The following is a 20,086-nucleotide window of genomic DNA, read 5'->3' on the forward strand; positions in this document are numbered from 1 at the left end:
CTATTTTATGAATTGAACTGGTCTGAAAGTTTGATTATTCTTAGTCTTGTAAAAAAGATGTTATGCTGATGTACAACCTTCGTTAATGTGTATAGAAGAAAACGGTTGCTTTTTGCCTGTTAAGTTTCAGTTTACTACAGTAAAACTGTTTAGTAGCTAAACAACGCGTTGAAAGAACGGACGCACAGATTTTATCTTACTAAATGAAATAATCATCTAAAACTTTGTTTAGTTTTCTTTTTCCTATTGTCTATCTTAATTTCTACTCGCGTGTATTGGCGGGTTTACAAGGCCACCACAAAACATTGCTAATATCCCATGTGACTTCCTCACACAAGCCAGCAAGTGGTTCTGGGATAGGTTGATGTCGGGTTGATGTGGCAAAGTTCAAAGACGCGGCACGCCTCCATTGTACTCGAGAATGCACGAAAACTCGTCAAGATTTTCTACGAGGACTTGTTCATGTGTTCGTCTTCAAAGTTCTATCGTGTTCTTGCAATTAGCAGTGCCCCACCGAGCTCTAAGGATAACTCCTTTTCTTCTTACAATTCTTTTTTACGCAAATTCAGAGAAGTTTAAGTTATTCAAAATAGACAAAAGAAAAGTCGAAGAAGTTGTTGTCTTTATCCGCAGTTCCCACATCAGTCAGCACGGAATGATTAATGTGTTTCACAAATCTCACAGTTTCCTTGTCTCTGTAAACCAATGCCATAGAATTTTCTTGAGGATGGACGGTTAAAAGCTAAGAGAGACAGCAGAAGAAAATTTGGATCAATTTAGGTTTCTGGGAAACTGCTCACCTACCCCTCCCCAAACCTAACATTTTGCCCAAAGCGATAAGTAAAGGTTAATGTTAGGTTTGGGGAGGGGTAGGTGAGCAGTTTCCCAGAAACCTAAATTGATCCGAAAATTTAGGCATGTCGTACGTGTAGATGTGTTTTTTTTTCTTCTCCTAGCAACTTAAAGCGTTTTTCTAGATTGACTGTGGAAAGTAATTCTGTGTGATTCCGCTTTGTTTTCTGATCAGATCTCAGTAATTGGGTTAAAAATGCTTGTCTGATATGCCTTAATCGATCAGGAGCAAAACTAAAATGAATGGCGACTTCTCGCAAGCAACATTGAAAAAATTTATAACATACCGGAATGAAGACATGGAAATTCGAAAGTTTAATTTTGCTACAATCCTTGTGTCGCATCATTGGTCAAGATTATTCCCGTGAAACAACTTTACAGAAGAAATATCACGAGATACTCCCTAAGATCGGCCACCCAGCTGTACGATCTTGCTATTTCTGAAGGTAAATTAACGTGTATGTTGTTGTAGTACATAGGGATAAAGCCTTAGTATAGAGGACTACGTTTGTTGCATTTGCTACTCGACTGCTATGAAATTATAACAATGACTGAGATTTCGCTGTGAAAATCGAAAAAAGGAAATAAAATTCGCATGTTGTAGGTAAACGTTCACGTCAAGGTCAGTACTGTAAGCCTGCCTTTTGCGAATAAATTTTTATTTTTGGCAATGTCTGCAGGAAACACAAATTATCTTATACCCTTACAGCAAGGCGCCCAAAAGTGTGACCACTTTTAATTTATTCACATTCTTTCGTGCAGATTTAATCCAATCAAAAGCCGTGGATAGCTTGCAGTTGACTTCTGATTGGATTAAATCTGCACGAAAGAATGTGAATAAATTAAAAGTGGTCACACTTTTGGGCGCCTTGCTGTAAAACCAGCCCGAAAATTCTCAATTACTACATGTAAGCTTATGCAATGCCAGTGTACCTCTTCATCTTCTCCGCTTGTTAAATACGTGGTGTAACCGCCATAATCACTCTTCCAACCTGAAGGAAGGCAACAGAAATTGAAGTAATCTGAAGTTATAAAACAACCGAAGTAAAGTCTTTTTAGTTTTACGGGTGCTTAGGGTCCAAAGAGAGGTTCCAGTTTCTTTTTTATTAAATTACTGGCAGTATCTTGTCTCCCCTCCCCCTTTGATAGGATGCTAGACGCTAGACGGTACGTGCTAGGGTGCCCTCCGGCATAAAGTCATTTTGTACCAAAAGCATACAATTTCACGGCTTCTCTCGACATTTTAAAAAAGGTAAAAACATTGGAGGCCCAGATACAATAAATGACAACAAAGAAAATTTTGCCTATATCAGAAGTCCTGCCTCAATATGTTGTCGTAACTGCTATGTTGAATAATTTGGGGATGGTATGCAAAAAGCAGACCAGGCTGCAACAGTTTCCGCCAAAAACGTGTTCAGAGTAGCGTCATCGCTGAAGATATAATCGATCCAAACTCTCGAGAAACCAGCCCAGTCAGTATAATTGAGGCAACGAAGACAAAGCTTTACTCCACTATCATTTTTCCCATTTCTCATTTGTGTGCTCACCACTTCCGCCGACGTATAACATAACGTCCAAAGCAAACTCGGCTCCTTCAGGATCAGTATCGTGAACTAAGGTGTAGCAGCCGTGAGCCCAGCGTCTTATGCTGCCATGGCAACAGGGACCACGCTCTGATGCGTTGCCTTTCTTTTTATCGGTATCCTTCAGATGAAAAAAGAAGAAATAATTGTTACAGCCAAATCATGACCACTCAACAAAGAAGGATGATTTCCGAGCATTACCAATGACATTCGCACAAACTGAGATAATAAACGTGAAAAAAGTCGAGCCGATGTTTTTCAAGTTTATCCATATACCTTTTTCTTACTAATTTTCGCGCGTACTTAATTTCGCGAAAATTCGAGAACCGAATTTCGCGAGTATTAATTTTCGCGATTGCAAGAAAAATTAGAGAAAAAGTGTATTAAATTTCGCGATTTTGTCAGTGTTTTAAGGATCAGTCGTCAAAGACTAATGAACCATTGGAAAACACAAAGGTCTTGCTCAATGTAACTACAAGGAGCTTGCAAACGGGAACTTTAGCGACTATAGTAAAGAGGTTTTTGAACCAATTTACAAGCTCGAAACAGTAATCAGAGGAAGGCTGCTAGTCAAAAACAAGACGGAAACATATTTTAAAGGTAGATAGTTGCAGTTTCAAACATCATATGGTATTAATTTTCGCGTGTTTAAATTTCGCGCAATGTTTTTTTCGCGCGTATTAAATTTCGCGATTATTTTGAAATCGCGAAAATCAGTACTCGCGAAAATTAGTAAGAATAAGGTACAATCCATTTAAATCTCCCCCAATTCTGTTCATCCAGGCTCCTTTTGGCCTTTTTGTGTTTCTTTTGGGTTCTTCTACAGCTTTATGTTACCGTCAACTCTCTCTTAACGGACACCTCTTTAAGACGGACACTTGGTCCCGTCCCTGCTGTTTTTCAGTCATTTTACTGAACAAAACTCCCTATAAGTCTTTTTTAGAGAGAGTTGACTGTATAACATTTCATTAAATGCTATAACTAGCCACTTTGAAGGCTGCAAGCAAAAAAAAACTGTTTTGGTAAGCCCCCAAATTTTGAATATTTCTGACATAATCAGATGCTTTCAAAGCATGTATCATTACTGACCTTACTTCCCTCATCGTCATCGTCATCACTATCATCATCATCATCATCATCATCATCACTGAGTGGCACATCAGCCATGTCCAGTCCTGTCATTGTTCTAAGTAACTTGAATATTGGCTGCGACTGCAGTAATTTGGTCAGCTGTTGTACAATAGACGGCGCTGACTCCGTGGCAACTTGCTCGAAATGCCTTCAAGAAATCAGTAAAATTGCACTTTTATCCACAGACTTTTTCAGTTTCTAAATAAACTAATCTGTTTTAGTACCTTTTATTTGCTGGCCCTTGCCACGTCCATTTCAAGTTTTCGTTACGCAACGCCTCCAGAACTTCTTGATACTTATTCTCCTGTAAGGAGAAATCGTTAATATGATGATTTGACCCATTCAGATCCGATTCAAATCCTAAATTAAAGGTAGACACATGAGCGTTGTGTTAAAGAATGTAAGGTCAAAGGGCCCTAAGAACTTTGCCCTCTCCCGCCCTTACCCCCCGCTTCACATCTTCCTCTCCCTCGGCCTTTTTAAGCCAACAACGAGGCAGTTGTATATAAGGCGCTTTGTCACGGATTTTCCCAGATTTTTGAACAGCCAAAATTTATATTGTGTCGTAGGAAACCTAAAAATAATGGTTCGTTTTGATTAAAAATTGCCATTAGATCACTGACACTGTTAACAAGCGTCTTTGGCTGCGGATGGCTCGGATGGAAATGGATTGCGATTTGAAAAAATTAAGACTTAAGCTTTTCAAGTTGTTTCCGCGCGCCTTCAAAAAAATCGATATTTATACCCGCAGCTTGATTTCTATCTGCAAATTAAGCTAGGTTATATATTTCTTTAGATCTTCAAAGATAATGTTTTTCATGGGTAAGGTTAAGTTACCTACCACTAATTTCAGAACAGTTTAGACCAAACGACCTGTAAGACAATGCATTGACTCTCCCACCCCCTGTGACCGTCGTTTGTGTTTGGCATTATTTCCCCTTTAGCCCCTACAAAGTAATTAAATGTCATTGACGAGAATGTGCCGATTATATCCGAACCGAGGCCGAACGCAATTTCCGATAACACAAAAGCGCTTTTGTCTTCCAAAAATTCAACCATAACAATAGGCAAAGTTTGATACGAATCTGCGAAATCCCCGTGACGTAGCCCCTCCAAAGTGTTGGTCGTAAGGCGAAGTTCTGCTGTATTTTTTTTTTTTTTTGCGTTTAATGAATACTTTATTTACAACAAAGGCACTACATAAATACAATTAACAAATAACAAATAAGAAAAAAATATATAAATGTCAGTGCGCTACCTCTACAGAAAATTGAAATTAACTAATATAATTCCTCGAGTTACAATGCATTACTTAAATTAACTTATTTATTAATTACTTTACTTAAATGAAGCCAAAATAAAGAAATGTTACAATTACAATGGTGTGGGCAGGGAAGGGGAAGAGAATAAGGTAATAAGCGAAATAATTCATTACATTAATTTCTCTATTTTGTATTTATAGATAATTTTATTAATAAAGTCCGGAAGTAACAATGAATCATTCTGGAGTTTTCTTTTGTAAATGTAATAACGCAGAAACATGATAGTATAGCTTATTTTTTTACAAAGCGTAGTGGATGTGGTTGGAATACCAAACAGAAATTCCTCAGTGGTAAGACTGAACGTAGAATTGTGAGTTGTGGAAGTTCTGCTGTATAATAGACGATACTGTTGTCGTTATAAGCAAAATCGTGTTAACGTTAAACAGAACCAGGTATTTACCAGAAGAAACTCTTGTAACTGTATTTCAGATTCGTCTTTAAATCGCGCTCTTATATCTTTAACCACACCTGTATCGAGGTACATGGGATTAATCCAATCGACCAGCACGTCATCCTTACAAGAGAAACAAATAAAGAAAGAAGTGTGTTGACAAGGTTAACCTTACAAACAAACATTTATGCTACCAAAAAGTTTGGACTCATTACCTTATAAAAGCGGTACGGAGAGAGTTTTGTTGTGTACCTTATTATAGGAAATTAACGCTCCCTGAAATATGCCTGAATTCTCAAAATTCGCGTTACTTTAAGGTCGCGCAGGACCCTTGCTCATTAATAAATTCATTAGCCAACTTTGTGTTCCTCGAAGATCAACTCCTGAAAGTCTATATCGGCGGAGAAAACTTGGACACAAAATTGCAGGTTTTTAGGTTTCCGAAGACCTTCGGAGTCAATATTTACAATAACGTGTGCTATATTCAAAGCTTTGAATATAATTATGATAATTCGCTTTGTCCCAGCGCACGAGACACAAAGCCAAGAACAATAGCGCGTAATTACTTGTACAAAGAACCGTAAGAAAATAATATTATGAATATTTCGTTTGTTTTCGGCTTCAGTCGTCGCAGTTCGTGCATACTCTTTAAATAAATACACACATAATGACTGCAAGGGTCCTGCGCGACCTTAAGGCTCCCTTTTTTAGCGTTAATTTCCACGACATTATTTAAGTGAAGGCTTATTTCCAAGACCTTAATTTCATTGCAAATACTGGATACTGTCCGAACACATAGATAAACTAGGAAACAGCAAACCTCCTCTTTCCTGTACACTATTTTTAATTTTAGTCTTTTACAGTATAAAAGCGTCTAAGATATGTCATCTTCAATATCTCCAGTTTATTCTTGCTTTCAGAAGAACAGTACAACAGCCAAACTATCTTGAGGGACATCAAAAATCGCGTTAATTTTCTTCATTTTGAAAATTTGACTCGTCCCTCCGATTCGCGTTCATTTAAGTCGCGTTTATTTCAAAGACTTTAATTTACGGGAGCGTTAATTTAATCCTGTAATAAGGTAATCAGTGTTGAAGATGTGTCCCGTGATTTTAACTGATTAGCGAACATAACTATTTTCATTTTCTCCGTCTGCACCTCTTTCTTTGCCGTTGTGGGGAGTTACATGTGTACAATATGTACTTCGGCATTTAGCGCACAGTGCAAACGCTTCTCCGCCTCTAAAATTCAAGCATATTTTGTGAGGCTGCTCACACTGAAACTTTAATCAAAATTTAGTAACTATTTAATACTCCGTTCCGTAGTTGGTCTATTTTTTGGTCACTTTTTATCCGATCCACACCCAAAGTTGCTTGTGTAAACCGAAAAAAAAAATTTGAATTACACTCTCTTTTTCTGTAAGTGTTAATGCAAATAAATGATAGACACGTGAGCAGCGGCCCTGTGGACTCTTTTGCCCTCTCACCCCTCAATTAGGAAAACGACGTATAGATAGCGACAAAAAGTCGAGGGAAGCAGGGGGGATATATGGCTACATCTTCATTATTCAGATACATCTACACTGACGTGTCCAACTAATTGTGAAAAAAATCGTAGCTTTATTACCTCCAATGCATAAGGCTTTAGTGATTTAGGGTGTGGCTCTTGATAAGGTACGGGTCTGTCAATGTTGTCACCATGGAACCATCCACTGATTGACAGCCGTGTTTTGTTAAGTGATAACACTTCTGATACCTAAACTAGGGTAAATAAAACTGGTTAAGATGGTATTCATCCTTGGTAAACCATTTATAATGCAAATGCTTAAAGTATCTATGGGTGGTAATATTTGAGTTAAATAAGAATTACCGCAACAGAAACACTCATTGCTTTATAACAACTGAATGCCACAATTTAATAGTGTCTGTCAAAAGAATTTCATATTACATGTATTTATGATACATGTGTAAGGTTTTACATTTTATATAGTTACCATATTTTATTGATTAACGAGGTAGAGTTGAAAGTAGGCCTCTCAGGTATCTATTTGAGGTATAATAACCTGTAGGTATCTTAGCCAGATACATTTTGTCAAAAATAATGAATAAAAACCGTTTCTTTATGAAAACCAGGCTCAAGTTAACTGCAGGAGTCAAATAAATTATAAAAGCTGGGTCCACCAGGCTAAGTTTAAAATAAATGCCGGGAGCGTTTCATCGAGTACTGGTAAATACGGTACTAGCAAAATAGGTACCAACTTCACTTTACAGACCTGATGGAATGAGACAGGAGTCACTTCAAAGAAAACCAATGAATTCCGCTGAGGAACCAATGAAGTTGTAATCTGACCTGGCTGGCCATGTTCTGTTTATTGAATGTGTATAAGAACAAATAAGCAAATATTAACCCACAACAGAAAAAAAAAATAATTTAAGAAGCGAGTAAAGTACCGTAAAAACCCGCAGATAAGCCGCACCTTTTTTCCAAAAAATTTCGCTCGAAATCGGGGGTGCGGCTTATCTGCGGGAACATTCGGAAAAGGTGCCGTATATTCTTGTGAACTGACACTAGACACTGAACTCTTTTCACAGCCATTATTTGGTGTGCGTCATTGGTCATTGGTCATTTGGTGTGCGTCATTGGTCATTGGTCATTTGGTGTGCGTCATTGGCCTGCAATGTGCAGTTCCAGAAAGTATCCATACCCACCCCATGGAAAGTCATTGTAAATTCTGAGGGGGTGGGGGTGTTTTAAAAGCCAAAATTTTAAAGGAAAGTATGGTGCTTTTAAGCAAAACTGAAATTTCCAGAGGGGTGGGGAATTCAAACAAAAAAACCTTCCCTGGGAGGGGTATGAATATTTCTGGAACAACACAATGCTGTTACATGTCATGTACATGTCTATGCTGGTTAATACCTCCCTAAAACAGAGGTCTCTGCTGATTGCATGTTTTATGAATACATCAAAATTCTTGAAAGCAGCTTTCATTATTTCCCTTATAGTCAGTAAGACCTTTTTTATTTTAAAGAATTTACAGCTAGTACTCAATAGAGAACATGTGTAGCCATGCAGGACTTGTGCTTTAACTAACTAAAGGTAATAATGCGGCAAGGTGAAACAAAGACATAGATCAGGTTGTAAGCAGCAAGAATGTCACTGAGTGTAGGAAAAGAAATACATGTACAACATAACTGACTTACCATCTATACAAAAGAGATCAAGGGTTCCTAAAAGCAAATCATTAAAAATATTATTTTTGACTCATTTTATTGTAGTTATAAAAATGAATAATAAAAAATAACACAGGATCCTATACGGTCCTACGATCCTACAATCCTATACAGTTGTAAGTTCTTGACTAGGATCTTACACAGGACCCTTCATATTCCTAAATGATTTTTTACTGGCCCTACACCTACTTTAGATCCCAATCATATAAAAGATTCTAAGGGATGCTATAAGATCCTACAGGATCCTACACAATCCTGTAGTCCAAGGTAGGATTTCAACCAGGATTAAATCTCAGAATGATATAACTTTCTCTATTTAATCAATTTAGACTGTGTAAACAGCAAGAGAAAATAAATCAGATTAGTATAATAATACCACACAAGTGAATAGTTCTTTTTGCACGCGCTGATTGGTTAACTCGGAGGTGATAAGCAAAGTACTATTCACCTCCAAGTAGCTTAAAAGAAACAAACTGCTTTCGCGCATTGCTTTGTTTACCGAAAGTGCATGGCGTTTTAGTCCGCTAGTTATTCAACCTGTGTGGTATATACTAAAATAATTATTCACCTCAGTGTTGGTGAATAATTGCATGTTAATTAATGTAATTGATGCAAGTACCGTTGAACTGCACATTATGTACGTACCACCGTCCTTATCTTCCCAGTCAGGTGGGACCAGGTAAAATATGTATGCAATTCGTCTTCCTTCCAATTCATCATCATGACACAAAAGGACATCTGGGTCACAAATAGACAACTTGCATTAATTTTATTAACTAAAGAAAGAATATTGTTAGATCTCTTCAGATCTCTACAACATCGAGCAATTTATAGTTAAAGTTATACATTTTCAAATCTACATGTATCAATTAATTGCCTTTATGTTATAAGGTTGGATAAAGGAGAAGCCATGAGCCAAGCCGCCCACACTGCCGGAGCTTATCCCGGTTTCTGTAGCATTAAGCAGCAAAGAATATCTCTACTCCCCCTGAATGGGATGCTAGTCCATTGGAGGGTTCCCCCCCAGCATTATGTCACCGGTACTCCGTAAAAACTAAAATCTTAAAGTAAGACGTTTTTTCATCTTAAGATTGGTGCTTAGATAAGACGGAAACTTTTTCTTAATCTAAGAAGTATCATCTTAACTTAAGATTTAAAATCCTCTCAAAATAAGATTGTGTTGACATTCAATTAAGTTGCGTAACATCTTATATACGTGGTGCCCAGGTAAGCTGCTTTTTCGTCTTATTTTAAGATTCAAATATATCTTAATTACTCGTAAGATTTTTCTTGTCTTAATTTAAGATTTAAGGTCCAGGGGTGATTTCAAAAATAACGGTCACTTGTGTGTACTAAAAATGGCATATGGAAAATTTGCGTTCATAATTGGCTTGTTCTACATAAATAAATGAAAACACTACAAACATCAAGAGAATGACTTTATTATGCTTATAAATCCAGACAAAAATATACACAAAGAAAAAGATAAAATGAACATAGCTGTTTTAAATCGACGGTAAAACAGAAATCGGGTGTTAAAGAGTGTTGAAAGCACAGGGGACCAAAGCGTACTGTAAGAGTTTATATGGATTTAAAATTGAGCGTACTATGAGCGTTTGTATGGATTTGAAATTAAGTTGAAAATATCTCATTTTCCTTTGAAAAGATACAATAAAGCTTGAAACCTTACCTGGTGTCCTTATTTTGTCTTTCTAGTGCTTCACAAAGCCATACGCGCGATTTTCGTTTCAACGCGGTGTGGAAGACCGTTGAAACGAGTATCGCGCGTATGGCTTTCCGAAGAACTAGAAAGACAAAATAAGGACACCAGGTAAGGTTTCAAGCTTTATTGTAGCTTTTCAAAGGAAAGGATATATTTTAAACTTATTTTCAAATCCATACAAACGCTCATACCACGCTCAATTTTAAATCGATACAAACTCTTACAGTACCCGTTACCTGTGTTGAAACTGTGTTCACATCTGCTTCAGTTTACCTTCAAACATTTAGACCAAATTTTAAATCGTCTTCTAGCTCCGAGAGTTCCCTCAGCTTGGAAGATTATATCTTAGCCAAGTGGACACAGAATACTGTTTTCTCTAACAGTTTTTAGCGCCCTTGTTATTCACAGCAAATAGCGCCTGAAACTCACGAACTGAAACGAAGGACGAAACGAAGAACTTTGGTGCAAGCTGACGCCATTTCGGATCGAAATTAGCCAATCAAAACATTGCTCAATTACAACTGACGCCATTTTGGATCGAAAGTAACCAATCAGAAAATTGTACTGTTTCCCGAGAGGTCCTCCTTACGTAAAAGAGAAATGGCGGTCAGTAAAACGTTCTCCTGCATGCATGCGACGGAAAATCCCGCTTAATTATTTTGATAAGAAACACTAACTTTCCGGAAATTAGATAATTTCGAAAAATGCTGAAGTTGTCCTCCTTAAAAAGTTGAAACGGAAAGTCGCAAATGTTCATACCTTTTCTTTTGGAACTTTCGGCTTTGTCGGTATGATATCACTTGAATTCTGGTTCTTGGCCGTGATAAATTTACGGCACCAAAATTTTACATTTCGACCCTACATGCCATAAAATCCTTTGCACACATGACTGCATTGTACAGACGGTTATATCCTCCACATTGACTTCAAAATATTGCAGATGCCCACTTTCTTAATTTAAGACGTAATGTGACTTAGTTAAGATGACACCATCTTACCGATCTTGAAATCATCTTAAAATTTATTTAAGACGAACGACCTTCTAAATTTAAGATGTTCTTTCTCTTGAAATGAGAAAGTTAAGAGTCTGCAATCTTAAAGTAAGAAGTAGCAATCTTAGATGAGAGGGCACAATCTTATTATAAAACGGACCAGTCTTATTTTAAGACGCATTCAAAAACTTATATTAAGATGGATTTGAATCTTACAAATACATAAGACTTTACTTGTCTTAAGTTAAGATGTATTATCTTAAACTAAGATCACTTCAGCCTTCTTTGTAGATGGTGGTTATCTTATGTAAGATGCTAATCATCTTAGTTTAAGATTTTAGTTTTTACGGAGTACCCATTTTATACACCTGGGTGGAGAGAGGCGCTATGAGAGTAAAGTGTCTTGCCCAAAAACACAACACAAGTGACCCCGGCCGGGGCTCGAACTCAGACCGCTTGATCCGGAGTCCGGCGCTCTAACCATTAATTAGGCCACGGCGCCTCCCTAATGTTATAAGGTGCATGTATCATAAGCAAGCACTGACAGAAGTTCATTTTTTTTTTCAGCTTATGTCAAGAGTAAAGTTACATGTAAAGGTCTGCTCCAATCCTAAAGACCGAAGGGGCCAGTGATTATTATTGTAGTCTCTACGTTAAGATGAAAAAACATTTTTTTTTTGTTTCTAACTTCCTGGATGGGACAGATTATTAATAACCTCTACCTAACATTTTTCAGGTTGCCACAACAGTTTAAAAAAGTAAAAAAAAAACAGAAAGTTAAGTCTGCATCAGGTCAAAGTGTCCCATACCGCCAAATCCTTTAATCCAAGTTTCTGTAACATGGATGGTAAATGTTATGTGTCTAGTATCACCCTGGATCAGGATGGGATGCCAGGATGGAAGATGGATGGATGGGATAGTCTATCACAGGGTCAACAACCAACATTAACCTGACTGGAGAGAGACACTGTGAGAGTAAACTGTCTTGCCCAAGAAAATGACTTTGTTGGGCCCTATCAAGCCTGGACCACTTGATTAGGAGTCTATTAAGGCTTCCATACCTCCCACAGTTTAAAAAAAGGGGCAAAGACATCAAGATCAAGATCTTTATTTGACGTCATTATATTTTTACCTGTATGCCCATATTTAGCACAGGACATGTCCACTTGATCAGTGAGATCAGTAAAACCTGTCATCTCATGAAGCCATGTTCTAAAGTCATTGTACAAAACATTCCTAAAGGAATAAAATGAAACCTGTTTCAGAGAAAAAATGTAACTCCTTATAGCTTTTAAAAGTGTATTTTCTGTCTTAAATATAATTCAGTGCTTTTAATTTAATTCATTCTTACATGAGTTTACAGGCCTCTGCATTCAGAATAGGATTGTTAGTTCATTGATGGACAGTGAAGGATGACCTGAGGGGCACTCAAATGTAGGGGTGTAAGTGAAGACAGGCTCTCATTTACTCAAAAAGAAGGGCCCAGAGTGAAGGTGGACCCTTTCCTGTATCTAATAAGAGAGCAAGGGAGATGGAAGAGCTACATGTAGAGCTATTTTAATTACTAAGTAACATATCTCATGTATGAGTTTAGGAATTAGTTACAAAAGTTTAATACCTTAAAGCAGCGATATTTGTCTTGGATGATTTCTTTAGATCATCACTCTACAATTTAAAATATATTAATTTAATGAAAGAAAACCATGTTGACTTTTTCAACATTGTATCAATTTTTTTATAATAGCCAGTAAATAAGAATAATTCAATGAAGTAACATTTTCACGATAAGGGTAATTACTACATAACATAAATTTACCTGTTGGAATTTATATAAGTCATTTGACTTCTCAAAAAACTTGAGTTGAAGGAGATCCTTCTCTAATCTTTTTAAAAACTCCTCATCAGAGATAAAGTTAGGAAGAAAGCAGCATTTGAATGGTGCAGTGTGTATGAAACATTCATTCTCTAGGAAGGCAAAAAGAAAGCTTAATTAATGCCATATTATTTTAATTTGCTTATGTTATGATTAATTAGAACTTAGAATACACCAATTGACTTAATTTGGCCTATTGCAGTTAATATGTGAACCCCCCTATTTATTAGCATCCTTTAGTGGTAGGGAGTAAAAAATTTTTGGATTTCTTAACCCTAGATATGCCGTGGGTCAATTTAATTGGCCCATTGATAAACACCTAGATTTGCCACGGCCGATCTAATCGGCCCATTATTGTAATGAGCAATTTGATTGATTACTAAGTCACAGGAAACACATTGGGCCAAAAGGAATTGCTGTACTATCGATCGTTAGTTACTTCGACAACCCTTCGTAATTAAAATCCTGAAGCCGACAGTCACCCGAGTTTTGAGCGTCCGCATTTGCAAAGAAGAAGATAAAATGGTGGCCATTTTGTTATGTTTTTCTTTTCCTAAAATGTTACGCGTCCTCAGAACAAAACAAGACAAGGAAATCGTGGAGATGGGATCTTCAGGACCTCAACATTGATCAATAACTGTTGAATTTCCTTCGCCATGTTGGTACAGGACAGAATCTACTTTCGATCGTACTGTGTTGTGGAGCGACTCCGCTCGCCAGTGGATCGCAAGTGTGGCAAAAATGTTAGATTTACCACTATATATTTTGGTTCCCATCGCTTTTTTGGATCATGGAAAGAGTTTAACCTTTGCTTTTTTAAGAGTAAGTCTCTTTGGATGGCTTGGACCAAAACATGAAGGTAGAATTAAACATTTTATTTCAACACATGTTTTTAGTGTGGTATAAATGTGAGAACGTGATGTTGCCCCCTTCAAAAAGCTGGCACGTTTAGGGTTAAGGGGTGAGGTCAGAATTACAGGAATTCTCTGAAAGGGGAAGTCGGTTGAAAAGTGTGGAATTCTTAAGGAGTAGAATAACAAGGAGGAGGGGGGGGGGGGGGGTGCAGCAACATAATGATCATAATTACACATACATACCATTAAAATCCTCTTGATTCCTGCATAAAAAAGAAAATGATACTGAAGATATTGATTGCCCTAAATTACCTTGTTATGAACCAAACTGCGTAATTCTATTGATATGTTCAATATGTTATTATGTCTGCCAGTAAACATCGAACATGACCTCAGTTGACTCAGTAGCAAACAAAACCTACCTAAACGCTTTAGCAAATTTCGTTTTAAATTCATCTTCCAATAAATACCGACTTAACAGATCACTTCTGGAATCACCCTTCTGCTGCTTTAAGCTCTTAGATGATGTCTTCAACGAATCGTCTTTTCTTTTCTTCGAAGACATTCTACACGAGCTGTAAAAACTGCAGTTTGCGTCAGGCGTTCCAAGAGGTGTCCAAGCCTGGCTACCAAGTCTGACTGTGTAACCTCGCTGCGTCAGTCGAACGTAAAAAATTCAACATGGTGGTAAGTTTCGGTTTGAATTTCTGACAGTCATGCCATAATTTTAGACTGTCTCTCGTCTTACACAAGTCTGACTGCTTGTTATTCGTTTCTAGCTTCCTCTCTCGCTTTTACGGACGGCGCAAAACCATCCTATGGTAAGAAATTGTCACACTTTTATTAAGTTAGCTTACTCACATGTAGCAAGTCTGGCAAATACACCAATTATCTGCTTGACAAATCAAATTATGGAGAATGAGTTGTTGATCGGTTTTATTGTGCTGCAAATATTAAACTTATGCAGTGTGGTATTTTTCTTTATGTATCGTTAGCAGGTTAAGGAAAGAAGCTCATAGTCTATAAGTTTACATGTTAAAAACAATTAAATTACAATTATTTTTTTACAATAATTGTTCTGGAAGTTGTGAGATCAATTTATAAATCAAGTCTCTGTTTCTCTCGCACGTAGTGTCAAAACTGACCACCAAGCCATATAATAATGATTGTTGTACTTATGAGATATAACTTTATTTTAGGATGAAAATGTACATGTACAATCTTAACATTTACAACATATACTGTACATGTATACATTTTTCTACAGCTGGTAGAGCTAAAAAATGGAGAGACTTACAATGGACATCTTGTAAGCTGCGACAACTGGATGAACATAAATCTTAGAGAGGTCATCTGCACTTCCAGGGTAAGCTTTTTCAGTAGTAGCTAACTGTCTGTGTCTTCATTTACTATGTTGACCTTGGCAAATATTTGCTAGGATGAAACTACAGTCAAACCTCTTGTAAGCAGACACCTTAGGGAACTGAGAAAGTGTCCGCTTAGAGAGGTGTCCACTTTTAGGAGGTTAAAAATGTAGTGTTGGTATCAACACATAGCTGGGACTGTGACAGAGTGTCTGTTAACAGGAGATGTCCCCATTAGGTGCCTCTTAAAGGAGCCTTGTTATTTTTGTTGGTTTTTCTTTAAGGTCAGAGAAAAGTTTTTTTTTGGAGTCAGCTTCAGGGAAAACTGACAATTGTAGAAAAGTTAGGGAAAATTGGAAAATAACACTGCTGATTTCATACAGTTGATGGCTGCAAGAAACATCAATGTGTCCTCAGTGATGTTTTTTTTCTTGGAAGTACAGGCTGGAGGCCACTACTATATCTGATAATTATTTTGAATTTATTTGGTCAGGTAAATTTTATTTTTATCAGGGAAGTTAGAGAAATTTTGAACTTTGAAACTATTAGTCTTGGTATGTCTGCACATGGCAACCATGTGTAAACTTTTTTCCTTCTAGGATGGTGACAGATTTTGGAAGATACCAGAGTGTTACGTCAGAGGCAGCAACATAAAATATCTTAGGATTCCAGATGAGGTATGAGCATAAACATTTGACATAATTGTTCTTCAATATGTATAGTAAAAACACTGTAAACATTAAAATTCTACTGAACAAAGATTCGAGCGAATTTTGTGGCTATAAAATACTGTTTTTCCCAAGCATTGTCAAAAAAGTGTCTGGAGACTGGGTCGAGTTTATATTTTTAGATGTTATACTTTAAAAATATGCATTAAAAAATTTCGCTTCATATGCACTTTAAGTGTACATTTGTTTCAGTTAAAGGGACTGTCTGTCACAGTCCCTTTAATCTTCCACTGCTTTTGATTGCTGCTGATGATGGCATATTTTGTGGCTTTGGTTCACAACAATAGCCAAATACCTGCTAGTAAGTAAAGCTGTGATTTATATAATTATTATGTAATATCTTGGTATAGGTTATTGACATGGTGAAGGATGAAATGGTCAAACAAGGAAAGAGCAGAGGTACAGGGAGACCAGGTAAAACAACTTGCAGCACATAATGTGATTGCTAAAGGACAAATTGGCAGATAAAAGTAGTGTTCAACAGGATTCATTTCAATTATCAAACAATGGGGTCTTGGAATTGAAATTGAAAGTTAGAAACACCTTGTACAGTACTTGTGTAACAACCAGTACCATGCAGAAGTACTGCTTACAAGGATTTTGTTAAACAATAACAAAACTAGAGTTTCATCCACTGGCTTAAATGTTGTATCGTGTGGTTCCACAAATTATCCATACCTCCCCCACAGATGGGACTTTTCCTACCCTACCCTCCTCACTCCTCTGCAAATTCCAATTAAGCTTTATACATTTCCTTAAAGTCCAATTAAGCTTTATACATTTCCTTAAAGTTTTTGGCCCTTGAGACCCCTCTCACCCCCAGAATTTCCAATGCCTTCTGTGGGGGGAGTTCGGACATTTTCTGGAACCACACATTAACCACATTGTACCACATGAAAAGTGCTGCTCAGTAGCCTCCATTTGAATGCATGGTCACACACTAGGCTAGCTTTGTCCATATATAGTTGAAACCACCTTGTACAGCCTAATATACAGTACCACATAAAAGTACTGCTCAGCAGCTTCTAATTGAATGGTCACACATTACGGTTTTATTCACAAACAACAGAAAACTACTGGAAAGTACCCCTGTGAAATGAACAAAAACTACCAATTCCTTACAAGTACTGGCTCTTATAAAGTGTTTAACTTTGTTTCATCCTAGGGCGTGGTGGCCGTGGAGGTGGTGGAGGTCGTGGAGGCTACAGTGGAGGTGGTGGCGGAGGGGGAAGAGGGGGGTCATTTGGTGGGCGTGGTGGTGGAAGAGGGGGAGGGGGGCAAAAGAGAAACAGGGACGACAGTGCTGGAAAGTAACTTAACAGATCAACGATGTAAATAGCTTGGTTTTCTACTCCACAACCATCAAAATACAGTGAAAACAAAAGCCTTGTCATTCGTTCAATTCATGCTACATAGTAGTCTCGCAGGTTATTATGAACTTGCAAAGAACATCTGGGTAACAAACTCTACAGTTTTGTTTGTGGCTACAGTTGAACTTGCCAAACACAAAAATGTAACTGTCTATGTAAAAAAAAGAAAGAAAAAAAGATGGTATAAGGCCATTTTACATGTGTGCACCTGACTATATTTGTTTCTTCTGTGAGTGTAGTACAGTTGAATCCTGATAACTCGAACCCTCAGTAACTTGAAACTCCCGCTAACTCGAACCTTTTTTAATCCCCTTTCAGGCCATTTTCTTACTTATTTTACCTTTGATAATTTGAACTCCCGATATCTCGAACCTTTTTCGATTTCCCTTGAAGGTTCGAGTTGTTAGGGATTCGACTGTAATCCTTTTTCGCATAGAGTGTACAGTAGGTGCATATGGAGTGATCTTCATCTGTTAAGATCTGCTTAAAATGATATAAACTATTTTTTTTTTGTTCATTTGAGTCTCAGTTCATTGTTTTTGTTTGTGATTCCCAGTCTCAGTGATCAAAATTCCATTTAATTAATTCCCCATGGAAATTTGCCCAAATCCTAGTTCCCATTTTACCCCTTCGGGCCCCTCCTGTGTGAATGTAAAAAGAAAAAGAAAAACTTTCCCGTATTAGGTTCTTAGTAGTGACAAAGAATTAATCTACAATAATCATATACAAAACTTGTTGGCACACCCACTCCCATTCCCCTGTTTCAGTGTTGGATAGCGCAATGTGCCCAAACTCCTCGTGCATTTCAGTTTTGAGCAAGTAGGCGGCAACCAGTGCCGTAGGCAAGGGTAAAATAAGTGGGGGGGCACGCGAGCGCCGGAGACGCGAGCCGCTAGGGGGGTCTGGGGGATGTCCCCTCAGAAAATTTTGAAATCTAGAAGCTTGGAAATGCTATTTCCAGCGATTCTCCAAGAGCTATTTGTGATTTACGCATATCGCGAATTATTTACTTCCTACACTGTCTCAGCAAACCACTGAAGAGAGTATAACACTTGCAACGTCAATTATAAAATAGAAAACCGACTGTCTATGTATCTTGAAACCAGCAAATTTTTCACCTTTCAGAGTCATCATAGTACGTTCTGGTCTTAATTTCTGGTTTGTTTTAGTTTAACATTGTTGTGCATCACCCTACGTACGTTAAAAAAATGAAAAGAAGTACAAATGTTATTGTTTCAAACCTCTCGGGAGATAAAATTTTATTTTCAACATTTTATACAGGTCTGTTTTATATCCTTTTTGGGAAAAAAACTCTGGGGGGGGGCGGACCCCCCGAGCCCCTCCCCTTGCTACGGCACTGGCAACTGAAGGCATTATTTTTTGCGTGTTACACAACATTGTAAAGGGGGAGACTCAGAGGGGCAATTACCTAATTTTTGCCTGATTCAAGCGAGAAAACAGCAATTGTGCCAAGGTTTAGTCAACGATTTAACTGTTTTTCACTCCAAACATGGTCTTGAGACGTTATTTTCTTGTCACACTTGTTTCCTTGTCAACAAGGAACCCCTAAATTCCCAGGGGGGGGGGGGGGCTGGGGGTTTAAAAGGGGGGGGGAGGGAGGAAGGAGGAAAAACTCAAAAAAAAAAATATTTTTCTCCATTAACAAAAAAACAAAACCCCCCAAAATTTAATCTCTCCATAAACGGGGGGGAGAAAAAAAAAAAAAAAAAAAAAAAAAAAATATTTTTTTTTTTTCATCCTTTTTAATTCAAAAAAAACATCAACCAAAAAAAAACCGCAACAAAAACAAACCAAAAAAAACATCCCCCCCCCCCCCCCCCCCCCCCCCCCCCCCCCCGCCTAAATTACTTTTACAGTATTAATTTTACTCTTTTTCAGTAAAAGTCATGTAAAAAGAACGTTAAAGCCTGGAAAAATTGGCCTAGTGATCCGGGGTTAGGTAAGGGTGTGATCAGCTATAAATATACGAGCAAGTGAGTCTATTTTCATCAAAATAAGGAAGCATTTCATGTGTGCTTAACTGACCTAATCACATTTAACAGTAGCAGGTACAGAGGAGGAGGGCTGCTACGTTTTTGACAAAAAAGCGCCCCACTTTTGTACTCTCATCTCGATCAGCCTTTGTTTAACAACAAATAGTGTTTATCAACATGTAGCTCTTGTTTGAACCGGACGCTGTACTTGAGTTATTAATAGCAAATGATTTATAGAAATGTCTCGTTCTTTATTGATTCAGTCGAGAGAGCCCCCTTCGTTAGAACGTAATTTTGTGCGAGGATACAAACTCTTAAGGTATCACGGAAGGAAAATTGGCGTTTGCGTTTCAAGTGAAATCATTTTTTTTTTTGCAAACCATCAATGGTAACCCCAATAAAGTATATATTTTCTGAAAGCTTGTTGAATAAAGATTGTAATTTTGAATTTTTTTTATCATATAGACCATAATAAGCAACGTCAGCATTTTGTTTTTTGTTGCCTTTGTAATGACATCTGCAAATGGTTAGATATTCTAGTCTTCTCGGATAAGGACCATAAACCGTAGGCCCCGTCTCCTACATCTTCAGTGTTATGAGCAACAGGGGACGTAAAAGAACCCACACATTTATCGTTAAGAGTAGGGCATGTTTTCCCGGTGTTGTGGTCTGGTATTTG

General features: G+C 37.5%; 2 protein-coding genes across 3 annotated transcripts; one reads left to right on the top strand and one right to left on the bottom strand.

The window, feature by feature from the left end:
• Nucleotides 1-290: 290 nt before the first annotated feature.
• LOC144639171 (prolyl 3-hydroxylase OGFOD1-like) lies at nucleotides 291-14,558 on the bottom strand. 2 transcript variants are annotated; one of them, XM_078498438.1, is made up of 15 exons: nucleotides 14,374-14,558; nucleotides 14,195-14,214; nucleotides 13,041-13,189; nucleotides 12,843-12,889; nucleotides 12,357-12,460; nucleotides 9,155-9,247; nucleotides 8,480-8,506; nucleotides 7,552-7,643; nucleotides 6,906-7,034; nucleotides 5,289-5,402; nucleotides 3,791-3,870; nucleotides 3,525-3,714; nucleotides 2,400-2,556; nucleotides 1,786-1,844; nucleotides 291-742 (listed from the first exon to the last, which is right to left on the bottom strand). In XM_078498438.1, exons 1-15 carry the CDS (start codon nucleotides 14,514-14,516, stop codon nucleotides 581-583), a joined length of 1,566 nt encoding a protein of 521 aa, XP_078354564.1. In that variant the 5' UTR covers nucleotides 14,517-14,558; the 3' UTR covers nucleotides 291-580. The 2 variants fall into 2 exon arrangements, with proteins under 2 accessions (XP_078354564.1, XP_078354565.1); XM_078498439.1 differs by lacking the exon at nucleotides 14,195-14,214 and having other exon boundaries at nucleotides 13,041-13,209.
• A 59-nt stretch (nucleotides 14,559-14,617) lies between these two features.
• LOC144639203 (U6 snRNA-associated Sm-like protein LSm4) lies at nucleotides 14,618-18,216 on the top strand. The gene is made up of 6 exons (XM_078498479.1): nucleotides 14,618-14,638; nucleotides 14,731-14,772; nucleotides 15,219-15,317; nucleotides 15,915-15,992; nucleotides 16,394-16,457; nucleotides 17,209-18,216. The coding sequence occupies exons 1-6, from the start codon at nucleotides 14,633-14,635 to the stop codon at nucleotides 17,355-17,357; spliced, it is 438 nt and encodes a 145-aa protein (XP_078354605.1). The 5' UTR covers nucleotides 14,618-14,632; the 3' UTR covers nucleotides 17,358-18,216.
• Nucleotides 18,217-20,086: the final 1,870 nt, after the last annotated feature.

Source organism: Oculina patagonica, chromosome 14, assembly GCF_052425735.1.
Source record: "Oculina patagonica isolate OP01 chromosome 14, crgOcupat, whole genome shotgun sequence".
Taxonomy (NCBI): Eukaryota; Metazoa; Cnidaria; class Anthozoa; order Scleractinia; family Oculinidae; genus Oculina; species Oculina patagonica.